We start from the raw sequence: 14,593 nt of genomic DNA, 5'->3' as shown, positions 1-14,593 counted from the left end.
TATCTATCATCCTATTCTATCTGCAGAGACTTGCTTGTATTAGGCAGTTTCTGTCTGTGTCTGAGCCCTGGAAGAAGCATGTGTGTGTGTGCTGGGAGCCGTCTGATTGGTTACAGGGAGGAGCTAAGCTCTCTCACTTTAGGATCATATTACAAGAGCTGTTTCTATTGAGTGAGTGAACTGTTGAGTGAGTGAAAGTCATCCAGCTCACTGAAAGTATCAATTCAAAAGGAAGACTTGAGGAGCAGAGAAACACGGTATTTAAAAAATGACCACAATATCAATACCGTGGTATGCAATACCGCGATATATCGAATTACTGAAAACCGGCACATCTCTAATCAGCATCCAACCTAGTCCTATAGCTGATTCAGGACACACCTAAAAAATACTGGCATCCAACCTTCCCTTAAAGCCAGTCCAGCACACGCCTGAAAAAAAAAGAATTACTATCCTCCAACCTATTCTATAGCTGATCCGACACATGTCTAAAAACAAATTACTGGCCTCCAACCTCCCCTTAAAGCCAGTCCAACACACGCCTAGATGAAAGTACCAGCCTCCAGCCATAGCAGATCCAACACACACCTAAAAACATACTGGCCTCCAAACTCCCTCTATAGCCAGTCCAATACATGGTTAAAAAAATACCAGCTTTAACCTCCCCCAATAGCTGGCCCAACACCTGAATGAGAAAAAGTATCATCCTCTAACCTCCTCTTTTAGCTAATGCAACTCACGTCAAACAAATTACTGGCCTCCAACCTCCCCTTAAAGCCAGTCCAACACACACCTAAATAAAATGACCAGCCTCCCCATATAGCTGGTCCAACACACGCCTGAATAGAAATACTGGCCTCCAACCTCCCCCTATAGGAAGTTCAATACTTACCTAAATAAAAGTACCAGCCTGAAACCTCCCCGTGTGGATAAGAAGGGGGGGGGCAAACCTCAGTATGTTCTTGGTTTCAGACTGGTCACATGCTTTGCATCTTTTCCGTAGTTCAGAAAAAATAATATCTAAAGTCTTGCAATGTTTGTAGGGGGAGCTGATGGCACCTGTGGTCTTGCCATTTCTCCCCATCTGCTGCTGGTGAAAGAGAATCCAAAAAAAAGCTTCTGGTCCTTTGCTTTTAGTTTGGGCTTCTGTTTTAGTTTGGCAGGATCTATGATTTCCTTCATTGTCATCACTGTCGTCAGGTCTGGGGGGCACTGTGAAGAGAAGAAACATTATTACTGAAGATTATGTACATTGATGACCTTTCTATTAGAAATGGTTATACACACTCAGATGACGGGGGAGAATATAGAAAGCAGAACATTGGACAATGCTCTGCCATTGACCTATGTGTGGTTCATATACTTACTATGCTCATGGTAAATGGCGGGCTTACTTCTCCAGCCTCCAGTTCCTTCCAGTCTACGCTCTTAAAAAATGGGTGGCTTCGCAGATCTTTAACAAGAATCTCTCTTCCTTCTGGGCATTTGCATAGGAGCTGTAAAAATATACAAAAAATTAGGTTATCCATGGTACAAAGTAATAAAATAGCTTTTTTTTTTTGCTGATTACAGATGGAGTTTACTTACTTTGTCCCCTATGAGGTCCTTGAGATCCATATCGAAATCCTCAGGGAAAGTTGGACAATGGTTGAGGATGTAGTATGCCAACACCTCTTCCGAATCCATGTCTGTGTAGGCATCTGAATCATTGTCTGGCTTGTCGTCTGAATCACTGCCTGTCTTGTCGTCTGAATCATTGCCTGGATTGTCGTCTGAATCATTGCCTGGATCCACGTCTGAATCATTGCCTGGATCCGTGTCTGAATCATTGCCTGGATCCGCGTCTGAATCATTGCCTGCATCGTCGTCTGAATCATTGCCTGCATCGTCGTCTGAATCATTGCCTGCATCGTCATCTGAATCATTGCCTGCATCGTCGTCTGACTCATTGCCTGCATCGTCGTCTGAATCATTGCCTGCATCGTCGTCTGAATCATTGCCTGCATCGTCATCTGAATCATTGCCTGCATCGTCGTCTGACTCATTGCCTGCGTCGTCGTCTGACTCATTGCCTGCATCGTCGTCTGACTCATTGCCTGCATCGTCGTCTGACTCATTGCCTGTATCGTCGTCTGAATCATTGCCTGGATCGTCGTCTGAATCATTGCCTGGATCGTCGTCTGAATCATTGCCTGGATCGTCATCTGAATCCCAGCCTGGATCATCGTCTGTATCCGGAGCTGTTGAATGGGTAAGTTCCAATCGCCATCTCATACACTATAACTCCCAGGGAGAAATAGTCAACGGCAAATCCATATGGCTCTTCCTTATAGATCTGTGGAAATATTAAAAAGAGTAGAATGGTCAGTACTGATTGTTTTACTGACAATAATATAAAAATATTGAAATACAGCACCTACCCTCTAGTTCTATATGTATAGTAATTTTGCCGTCATTTTATGTATGTGCTTAAATTAAGTGTTGTATATGGTGAGGCTCTATTACCCTTTAGTAAACAGACATTTCAAATACAATGAATTAAATATATATAAAGTTGATACAGTGTTGAAAAAGTGCAAAAAAGTGCTTCTGACGTGCAATGGATGTGTGAAATATGCAATGGTTTCCAAAGTGCATAGAATAAAATAAATGTGCAAAATAAGGTATCCAGATGTCTTAATTAAACATTCACACATATCATTCCATTGCTTTGTAAAACACTGTGCAATATATATGCAATGTGCAATGCATTCCAAAGTGCTCACAATAAATGTGTAGACATGTTTCGATTATTGCATCTCAAAAACTGAAGAATTGCTGAGATAAATTAGATTAATTAAGTGCAAACAGTTGTGACTTCATAAAAGTCACAACACTTTGCACTTAATTAATCTAATTTATCTCAACAATTCTTCAGTTTTTGATATGCAATAATCTAAACACGTCTACACATTTATTCTGAGCACTTTGGAATGCATTGCACATTGCATATATATTGCACAGTGTTTTACATTACTGACAAGAAGACAGGAAAACCAAAATTATCCAATACTCACTTCTGGTGCCATGTATTGTGGAGTGCCGAGGTTGGAAGTCAGCGTTCGGGATGCATGCACCTCTGTTGCTGATAAGCCAAAGTCAGCGATTCTCACATGTCCGACGCTATCCAGCAGAATGTTTTCTGGTTTGAGATCCCGGTGTACAATCCCCCGTTTATGAAGGAACTGCAGTCCACAAAGGATCTCCGCAGTGAGGAATCTGATGGAGAGATAGAAAAGATTATATATGAGGTTATTATATTATATAAACATTTTATATGGTAATCTAGGCCACAAAATAATAAATCATTTATCACAAAGCTTTAATTTAAATTATTTTTAATTATCAGGCATTGTCATGTATGAATGTAATAACTAAATCAGGTTGAAATAAAATATTATCAGTAAAAGGTAGATCATAGCACAATGTATACATAGAAGTGTTTTATAAGGATATTTGAAATTGTTAATTAATTTGTAGTAAATATGCTTTGCAAATTTTTTGTGATAGTAAAGGTGTCCAAATATGATTGAATGTGATTTTACAATCTCTCCTAAAGTGTATGTAAGACCAAAACAGAAAGCAATAAAAAAGCTTCCTCTCTCCATCCCAGTGGCGGCTGGTCAATAGGGGGCGCAGGGGCGAAGGCCCCCCCCCCCAAGGCTAGTCACTGTGTAAAAATCAGCATAAAAAAAAGTGTACCTTTAATATGGTAGCGGGGCGCCGGACACATTGCCGGCTATGGGAGGGGTGGTGCTTTGGCATCACGTGCCTCTTTACTTGTAAGGTGATTGGCGGCCTTTTAGAGTGTCCTCGGGGCGCAGAGCGATGTGCCCAGAACACTCCCACTCTCCGTCTGCCGTCTTGTGATTGGTCCAGCCTGGCAGCATAGCACCAAGCTGGACCCTGAAATGCTGCATCCAAGTAGTGTGTAGCCTGCAGGTAGGTTCACATTCAGCAGATAGTGAGGCTTGTCAGAGCCGCTCAGTGTGTGTCTGACACTGTCAGGTAATGTTACTGCTTGCAGGGAGAAAGACCAGCTGTCAAAACTCAGCGGTGATGTCGGGGGTGGGCGGGACCGAACAGATATCAAACACCAGCCAAGGGGATGGGTCTGGGCGGCTGCTTCGTTTATGTGGCTCTGCCCCTTTCTTGAGCAGCCCAATCATTGGCTGGTGTTTGACAGCTGCTCTATCCTGCCTACCTCCGACATCACCACTGAGTTTTGACAGCTGGTCTTTCTCCCTGCAAGCAGTTACCTTACCTGACAGTGTCACACACACTGAGCAGGCTCTGAAAAGCCTCACTATCTGCTGAATGTGAAACTCCCCCTCTCCCCTGTTAGTGTCCATAAGTGGTGCCTATCAGTCCCGCCTATCAGTGACCACCAGTGCCGCCTCATCAGTGCCCATCAGTACCACCTATCAGTGCCACCAGTGCCACCTCAGTGCCCAACAGTACCACCTATCAGTGCCCACCAGTGCCGCCTCATCAGTGCCCATCAGTGACACCCATCAGTGCCCAGCGATGCTGCCAATCAGTGCTGCCTATCGGTGCCGCCTATCAGTACTCATCAGTGCTGCCAATTGGTGCCACCTATCAGTGCTGCCAATCAGTGCCCATCAGTGCAGCCTCATCAGTGCCCATCAGTGCCAATCAGTGCCAATCAGGGCTGCCAATCAGTGCCAATCAGGGCTGCCTATCAGTCCCTATCAGTGCCTCCTATCAGTGCTGCCACTCAGTGCCCAACAGTGCTGCCTATCGACGCCCATGAGTGCAGGGATGAGGAGATGAACTCAGTAACCAGGCATATTGTCCATGGGGGGGCTGGCCTGGTTGGGCACAGCTGAAATCTGTTGATATTTATTAATGCCACATGCCGATCTTTAGTATAATAGGTAATCACCACACTACTATTTACAATAAATTACTAGTAAAATAAAAAAACTGTCAGTAAAAAGCTTTCTGCTAAGCACTGTTAGGTGTTCCCACACTACAAAAAAAAAATGTGCAGCGCTAACTCACGAATGGTGGAACCCTCTTATGTATGGAAATCTTAATAAAGTTAAACATTACCACAATGCCTGTCTCTGTAGTATGTAACTGCACATAAAACAGGCATCAAACTGAAAACAAGACATAAACATGAAGGTGGAAACTCCTCTTATAGATATTTGCCATACAGATTAACTTCAAGTGCAATAATTCCAGAGATATGTGATTTCACATGTAATACACATCAAAAGGAAAATAAGGCATATATATTTTTCAAAACTTAGCAGGGATGGTGGAACCCCTCTACAGATATTTGTCATACAATTTTAGTGCAAAAACTTTTTAGTTGGAAGGTTCACACCAGTAGAGAAATTTTTATTTTTTAGATTCTTACACCTAATTTTATATGTTTTAGTTACTATTATAATGTAAATTATTGCACTTGAAGTTAATTTTCCACCACCCATGCTAAGTCTATGTCTTTATGGACCTTTCTTTATGCACTGGTGTGCAGTCATGTTGGAACAGGAAGGGGTCATCCCCAAACTCTTCCCTCAAAGTTGGGAGCATGAAATTGTCCAAAATGTTTTGGTATGCTGACGCCTAAGGGGCCAAGCCCAACCCCTGAAAAACACCCCACACTATAATTCCCCCTCCACCAAATGATTTGGACCAGTGCCCAAAGCAAGGACGATAAAGACATGGATGAGCGAGTTTGAGGTGGAGGAACTTGACTGGCCTGCACAGAGTCCTGACCTCAACCTGGGTGGCTAAACTCCAACATAAAAATGCATATTAATACTAAAGAAAAGGCCTTCAAAAAATACAAGGCTGAGGGGTCATTGGCAGCATTCAAGCATTACAAAGAGTGTAATAAGAAATGTAAAGACAAAATCAAGGCGGCTAAAATAGAACACGAGAGACATATAGCGGAAGAGAGTAAAAAGAACCCCAAGAAATTCTTTAAGTATATAAACAGTAAGAAAGCGAGGCCAGAACATGTTGGCCCCATAAAAGATGACAAAGGAAATTTTGCCACAGAGGACAGAGAAAAGGCGGAAGTGTTAAATAATTTCTTCTCTTCAGTCTTCACAAAAGAATCGGGGGGCTACACTAACCCAGCTTGTAATGTTAAACTAAATAATACACCTCAGGAAATACCCCCATGGCTAACAGAGGATAGACTTAGAACTAAACTAGAGAAACTTAACATAAATAAATCACTGGGACCGGATGGCTTGCACCCGAGGGTTCTTAAAGAGCTCAGCCAGGTGATTGCCAGACCATTATTCTTGATCTTTAAGGATAGTCTACAGACGGGTATGATGCCAGCTGATTGGAAAAAAGCCAACGTGGTACCAATATTTAAAAAAGGCCCGAGATATATCCCGGGTAACTATAGGCCAGTCAGCCTAACATCAGTAGTCTGCAAGATTTTGGAGGGGATGTTAAGGGGCCACATACAAGACTTTAGTAATGAAAACGGTATTATTAGTAGTAATCAGCATGGATTCATGAAAAATCGTTCTTGCCAAACCAATCTATTAACCTTCTACGATGAAGTGAGCTGCCACCTAGATAAAGGTAAGCCTGTGGATGTGGTGTATCTGGACTTTGCAAAGGCATTTGACACCGTTCCCCACAAACGCTTACTGTACAAACTAAGGATTGTAGGTATGGACCATAGGGTGAGTACCTGGATAGAGAACTGGCTCCAGGGGAAGAGTGCAGAGGGTGGCGATAAATGGGGAGTACTCGGATTGGGCAGGTGTGGAAAGTGGGGTCCCCCAAGGTTCTGTCCTGGGACCAATCCTGTTTAATTTATTCATAAATGATCTAGAGGAGGGGATATCTAGTACAATCTCAGTATTTGCGGATGATACTAAACTAAGTATGCCAATATCTTCTATGCAGAATGTGGAAACCTTACAAGCGGACCTGAACAAAATAATGGGGTGGGCAACTACATGGCAGATGATGTTTAATGTTGAAAAATGTAAAGTAATGCACTTGGGCATCAGAAACATGAAAGCAAGCTACTCACTGGGGGGAAACCTCTGGGTGAGTCTAGGATGGAAAAGGACCTGGGGGTACTAGTGGACAACAGGCTTGGCAGTGGCATGCAATGCCAAGCCGCTGCAAGCAAAGCCAACAGAATACTGGCATGTATAAAAAAGGGGATTCACTCCAGAAATAAAGAGATTATTCTCCAAATCTACAAGACTCTGGACCGGCCACATCTGCAGAATGCTGTCCAGTTCTGGGCACCGGTCTGGAGAGAGTCCAGAGAGGGGCAACAAAAATAATTAGGGGAATGGAGGGCATCCGCTATGAGGAAAGACTACAAGCACTGAACTTATTCTCTCTGGAGAAGAGACGAGTGAGGGGGGATATGATATCAAAGTACAAATACTGTACTGGTGGTGACCCTAGCATAAGGAACAAACTTTTTAGAGAAAGGGAATACAATAAGACACGTGGCCACTCACTAAAACTAGAGGAGAAACGGTTTAACCTTAAAATACGTAAGGGGTTCTTCACTGTCAGAGCAGTAAGGATGTGGACTTCTCTTCCACAAGCAGTGGTATCAGCAGGGAGTATCGATCGTTTCAAAAAACTATTAGATGGGCACCTTAAAGACCACAACATACAGGGGTATACAATGTACGGTTAACAGCAAACACACATCATAGGTTGAACTGGATGGACTGATGTATTTTTTCAACCTCACAAACTATGTAACCTGATAGAACCCTTTTGGGATGAATTAGAGCAAAGACTGCAAGCCAGGCCTTCTCGTCCAACATCAAGTGCCTGACCTCACTAATACGCTTCTGGAAGAATGGTCAAACATTCCCATAGACACACTCCTAAACCTTGTGGACAGCCTTCCCAGAAGAGTTAATGCTGGTGTAGCTGCAAAGAGTGGGCCAACTCAATATTGAACCCTACGGACTAAGACTGGGATGCCATTAAAGTTCATGTGCTTGTAAAGGCAGGCGTCCCAATACTTTTGACAATAGTGTGTGTGTGTGTGTGTGTGTGTGTGTGTGTGTGTGTGTACACAAGCATGTGTGTTTGAGCTTTGGGGTGCACACCCTAATGCAATAGGCTGTGCACGCCTGACGTTAACCCAATACTGCAACCCCCCTTTATGCATTAACCCATTACTCACACCCCACATCCATGAATTACCACATATTGCACCCCCTTCATCTGTGTACAACATTAACCTTTTGCTGCACCTCTCTATACATTAACCCCTTACTCGCCTCCATCTCCATGAATTACCACATATTGCACCCCCCTCCATCTGTGTGCACCATTAACCCTTTGCTGCACATCTCTATACATTAACCCCTTACTCACCTCCATCTCCATGAATTACCATTTATTGCACCACCCCCCATCTGTGTACATCATTAACCCCTGCTCTTTCCCCCACCTATTGTCATACATTAGTCTTACTGCTCTCTCCATGCATTACCCCTCACTGCACCCCCTCATTGCAATATATAACTCCTTAACCTCTTAGTGATATATATCTATATCCCTTCCAATCTCCATACTTCCCCTACTGCACTCCCTTATCTTCATATAAATCACAAACCCCCCTCCCCCATATCTACACATCCCTCATCTCCATATGCATTATCTCCCTTACTACTGTACCCTCAATGGGGGGAGTACACTGGGATCTGACCAGGATCAGTATGGGGGGGGGGGGGGGGGACACTGCCCGGAATCAGCCATTTATCATTTTGCTTCCACTTCACAATTATGTGTCGGTCTATCACATAAAATACATTTACGTTTTTGGTTGTAAGTTAACATGACAAAATGTGGATTATTTCAAGGGGTGACTGAATACTTTTTAAAGGCAGTGTACCTTGATTACTGAAGGCCCCTTTCACTCTTGTGTGACCTCAAAGTCACGCAATTTTTTACCGTGTTTTTTTGCCGCGAAGCAATGCCTATTACATTTTTCTGTTTGCGCCCCCCCCCCAAAAAAAAAATTTTTTTAGCACCAGCCGCTACTGCTCCATGAAATACTACAAAAAAAGTTTTACATTTACAGACAAAACGTTATCAAAAATGACATTGTACAAGAACCCGTTAGATGGAAATCAAATTGATTCATTGGCAGACCTCCATACGATCTATTTGCTTAGAAATCTGAGAAGCGATAGGTTAGAGATTGCGCAATCAGATGAAGGGTTGGAAGCTTCCACTGGATGATGAACTGGCCAATAATGGTTGAATGGATTATAACAGTATCTATATGGACACACTGGGGGAGATTTATTAAAACTGGTGTACACAAAATGTGGTGCAGCACAGTAACCAGCTTCTAGGTTTTTTTGCCAAAGCTTAACTGAACATGCTGAAGTTACTGTTGCGGTTTTAGTAAATCTCCCCCTCGGTGACAACTGTAGACACATCGTGATGACATCTGTAGACACATCGTGATAGATTACTCTCCGGGTAAAATAGATTGTCTGGAATTAGTCTCAGTAGAAAATGAATTATGTCCAGTGCCTGGGATGTCTGTTCAGTGTGTGATTGTACATGTATAGGTAGATCTTTGGAAGGACAGATGTACTGAAAGTCAGACAGTCTACTCTCTATTATTGTGATACCCTATTGTATCATCTATCTTGTATCTAGGAAAAGTCTATGCCTTGATGTGATCTATGTTAAGTACTATATTCTACCCCATCCCTATTATCATAATACCCCATTGCCTTACCTTGTTGTCACAATATCTACTGGGGCCCTCTCTACGAAGAAGTTCTGCAGGTCTCCACCACTCAGGTATTCCATGATAAAGAATACAAGATCCTGTAAAGAAGAAAGAAAGATCCAGGTTTTAGAAATTATTGAACTTCCTTCATAATGTGGCTCTCGTTGAGGGTTTCTTTGTAGTCTCTCTTCTTCTTGATCATAATTTTGAGAGCCAGCGGTTGATCACTGGAGGTGTGTGATGCTAAAACCACCTGAAGGGAACAGAGGGAGAGTAAATTTTAGTTGACGATCAGAGAAGTTTATTCACATTTAATACTTTATTTATGGGTCACCAATAATGGTAGAATCACCATAATGGCCTATTATTCACTACAGGGGTCTACACCGGTGAAACAGCTGAAATTCCGGGACCTTCTCTCACCCTTGGCTGAAGTCTCACTCATCCTGGTGCACTGAGATATACCTCAATAAAGAATCCACCAAGAAAGGTGAGATCATCCCATTTCACTACTCAATCCTTCATGAAGAAGCTGTTGTTCTTCACCACCCTGATTCTTTCTATGTTATATAAAGTTAGACGCCTGAGTGAAGATTGAGTTGAAAACAGCTAAATACATTTCAGATGCATCAAAATCAAATATGTACAATACAAGTCTTATAGATTGTTTTAAATAAAAAGCTGCAACAACCTGAATAGAAAAGCCTGTCCTTTGCCCCCCCCCCTGGCCTCTACCCCAGAAGCAGTGGACATGTCCCATTCTGAATCAGAGCCCAGAGCTCTCCAATCAGCATGGAACATGAACTTTGCTGATTGGAGAGCTGTAGCTCTGACTCATCAGGGGGCATGTCGAACCACTGTAGAGAGACCACTGCTTCCCAAGAGAGAGCCAGCGCCCCACTCTATAACATGCTGGCAATGAACAGGTTTTTCCACTTTGGTATTAGCTGCTATTATTATTTATGATCACCTTTTGTGTTTTTTAATGCACCTGGAACTGATTCATCTGAATGAAATGGAAAGAATTGGGCTTTTAAGTGTATGTTTATGTAGCACTGCCCCCTTGAGGACTGCTGGATATTACACTTTCGGGTCCTCCTGGGTTACCGTTCACAATATTGGCATTCACAATTTAACACTTTACTTCTTGGCTCAGTCAATGATTAGTCCAGGGATATGTAGTTGTTTTTGGTGTTTTATTTTAAATAGGGATGGGAGAATAGAATTGTGGGGTACTCCAAATAAACTATTCACAAGATGGAGGACTTCTAATTCTCAATACAGCCAGGTTGTTGATTCTCCCTGCCACTTAGGTGAATTTGGGGTTAAGTTTCTATCCAGATGAATGATTAACTAAATTCTCTTCAGGAGACTTTCCTAGCATCCTCTTTCTCGACCACTGACACCCGTTCTCTGACTATCCTACTCCGGGGTGGCCCCCCTCAGGTCAGGCCTCTTGACACAATCCCCTGTACTCACGGTACTGTTTTTCTACGGTCTCCAGTGTCTCCCCCTCAGTCAGCTTTCCTGGACCTCTGGGTTCAGCTCCGTTCCTCTGGCCCTAAGGACGACCTCCTGATGCCATGTGCCACTGCTACAGGGAAGGAGGCAGCCGCCACCCTCCCTCCAGGACTCACCAGCCAAAGACCCCACAGCACATGTGCTCCTGGCTTTTATACAGGATTCCAAAATGCACAGAGACAGCCAGTCTCTGCCAATCACCAGGACTGTATCAAAGCTTATGTACCCATTGGTGCGGTTTCCTCCCACTGTCCAACATGCCTCCCAATTGGTCTAGTGTGAAACACTCTCTAGACCCAATGAATCACATACTGAGCACACTGAGCAGACCTAACTCACAGATCCTGCTCTCTGCTAGACAGGAAGCAAAATAGATTTGCCTGCTGCTCTTCTGATAGGCAGACAGAGCCAAAAACTATACTCTCTAATTATCACCTACCTAGGAGGGTGCTACATTTATCTCTGCAACAGCCACACAGACAGAAATCAAAATACTTAGGGTGAGGGGATTTCTGTCTGTGTCCTTTATGCAGATTTTACATCACTTCCTGTCTTGTGAAACCGTTGTCAGCAGGACAGGAAGTGAGGGGAAATCTCTCTAATGTAGTCCTGGATAGTGATAAGGCCAGACAGGGGTTCAAATCCTTCCCCATTCTACCTAAATATTTTAAATCAGAGAAAAGATCTGACCACTTACCTTTCCGAAACCTCCCTCTCCGAGAGTGCAATGGAATCTGAAGCCATCCAATGTTATTGGGATGATCTCCCTAGTGCTAGGGGACCGGCGGTAACATCTTGGTGGAGTCTCGGTGTGGATTTCACCTTCAGTCTCGCTCACTGGGGCAGGCCTGCCGTGTGAGCTGACTCTGCGGTAAGTACCGTATACATCTGCAATAAAAAAAAAAAAGGAATCAGATTTAGCAACTACATCTACTTTTAATAGATTTTTCATTGTAGAACATCAAGTTATAGAGAGAAAAGTTCAAAACTGCAGTGCCAGGGACAAGAACTAAACCCATTATGACAGGGACACAGGGACAGCCATTGTTGGTCTTTATATAAAACTGCTGGTTGCCTGACACTTATCCCAACCCACTACCTGTGATGCTTTCTACTAGTCAGTGAGTCAAGAAGCCGGGCAACAAGTATTTTCAATGATGTGGTGATGGACTTTTATAGTAAAATGAGCAGTGGCGGCCCGTCCAGTGGGGGCGCAGGGGTGCCGCCCCTCCTATCCATGCGTCTGGCCCCCTAATCTACATGCAGGGCGCTGGACGCATGGATTCCAATGAGGTTTTTTTTTTTTTGAAGCACGTGATTAGAGCCAGAGTCTCTAATAGGCTTCAAAAAAAGGTGGGCTCGGGGCGCAGAGCACTGCGCCCTGAGCCCACCCAGTTGTGTGACAATAGCGAATGAATATTCGCTATTGTTACACGGATCCTCCTCCTGGCCAATCAGAATCCTGAGACCCGTTTCCCGATTGGCCGAAAGGAGAAGCCATGCCATTGGCCAAGGAGGAGGAGGAGGAGGGAGGAAATGCAGGAGACTGAGGGGAAGCTGCCGCTGCCTGCCCTCCACATGGGGAGTGAGCCGGCGACCCGGGGGAGGGGGTATGGTGTGCGGGCTGGTGTGGTCCGTCTGCTGCCCCCCCCCAGGCCCATGGAGCACCAACCGCCACTGAAAATGAGTGGGCGGGTCACAAAGGAAGTTGTAAAACTGCAACAAGAAGTTGCTGTCACCTGCCTGGCTGTGCAGTGTGGCAGACCAGCTGAGAAAAATGGCAAATATATTTTAAGTGAAAAGGAAGGGCTTTTTGAACTGGCAGTATTGTTCAGAAAATGTGTCATATGTCATCCCTGAAATCAGACAGGAGACCAGCCACCCACTATGGGGGTCTTACACCAGCCTGACATTCCGCTGATATGTTTCTTTTGGCTGAGAGAGACGAATGTAGTAGGAATATTTATGTATGGTGTTCCTATTATTGGTTTATATAGATATTCATAATGTCTCTTTTATTAGTATATATGAAAGTTCTATTTAACCCAAAAGCAAACATTTATTATATTGCAGCTTACTCATTAGTAGATGTGATAGCTGCATTCGTTTTCTTTCTTTAGGCTTTCCTTTATTTTCACCTGGTGAACCGGCCAGTAAGTCTGTTGTTTATCGACAGAACAAGTTGTCCTGCAAATGTATCAGTTACCCACTTCTGGACCGCCGCCGCAGTTTTACGACGTTACATATCTGCTGCCATAACCCCGGTATTTTTTGAAACTGCGGGCAGTCAGCTTTGACATAAGGGTGGTCCCAGCGGCAGATTCTCCGCGGGATCACCCTTATGGGTGACGGGAGAGGTGCCCCCTTCCCTCCCACCGCTTCCCGGTCCTTTTCCCTGCTTACCGGACCCATCGGTGGTGGGGAAAATGATTTGATCTGCTGTCCCCTCAGGCAGGAAGTCGAGTGAGGGCAAGATGGTCCTCACTTGACTCTATGGCCTTGGAGGACCGGAGCGACATCATACGTCGCTTCCTAGCAACCGATTTAAAGAGCCCATTTTTTTTCCAAGATGAAAATAAATGACTTTTTTTCTTTTTTAGTGTAGATGTGAGATCGGAGGTCTTTTTGATCCCAGATCTCACATTAAAGGGGTCCTGTCATGCTTATTTCTATTACAAGGGATGTTTACATTCCTTGTAATAGGAATAAAAGTGATCAAAATAAAAAAATAAAAAAAAACAGTGTAAAAATAAAAAATAAAAGATAAAATAAATAGGAAAAAAAGACATTAAATTGTCCCATCCCTGTTAGCTGACGCGCAGAAGCAAGCGCATACGCAAGTCGCGCCCATAGATGTAAACGGCGTTCAAACCACACATGTGAGGTATTGCCGCGATCGTTAGAGCGAGAGCAATAATTGGAGCCCTAGACCTCCTCTGTAACTCTAAACTGGTAACCTGTAGAAATGTTTAAAATGTCACCGATGGGGATTTTTAAGTACCAATGCTTGTCGCCACTCCCCAAGCGTGCGCAGTTTTGAAGCATGACATGTTGGGTATCTATTTACTTGGCATAACATTATCTTTCACATTATAAAAACTTGGGCTAACTTTACTTTTTTCTTATTTTTTTATTTAAAAAAGTGAATTTTTTTCCCCAAAAATTGTGTTTGTATATAGCAGAAAGTGAAAAATATATTTTTTTTCAGAATTGTCGCTCTTTTCTTGTTTATAGTGCAAAAAAAAAAAAAAAAATCGCAAAGGTGATCAAATACCACCAAAATAAATCTCTATT

The 14,593-nt window shown here is 43.4% G+C and overlaps 1 protein-coding gene across 1 annotated transcript in view; it reads right to left on the bottom strand.

The window, feature by feature from the left end:
• Window positions 1–1,355: 1,355 nt before the first annotated feature.
• The window catches only part of LOC309561670 (uncharacterized protein), a gene marked incomplete at both ends in the record, with an annotated part of 13,719 nt that continues 481 nt past the window's right edge, over window positions 1,356–14,593 (bottom strand). Inside the window, 5 exons of the mRNA XM_082265660.1 lie at window positions 1,356–1,496; window positions 1,588–2,277; window positions 3,057–3,258; window positions 9,785–9,876; window positions 11,997–12,187. Coding sequence (XP_082121786.1) covers window positions 1,356–1,496; window positions 1,588–2,277; window positions 3,057–3,258; window positions 9,785–9,876; window positions 11,997–12,187 — 1,316 coding nt within the window. The remainder of the gene's footprint in view (window positions 1,497–1,587; window positions 2,278–3,056; window positions 3,259–9,784; window positions 9,877–11,996; window positions 12,188–14,593) is intronic.

This window comes from Pelophylax lessonae, assembly GCF_965119305.1.
Source record: "Pelophylax lessonae genome assembly, chromosome: 8".
Taxonomy (NCBI): Eukaryota; Metazoa; Chordata; class Amphibia; order Anura; family Ranidae; genus Pelophylax; species Pelophylax lessonae.
This window is presented reverse-complemented; position numbering and strand designations above follow the sequence as displayed.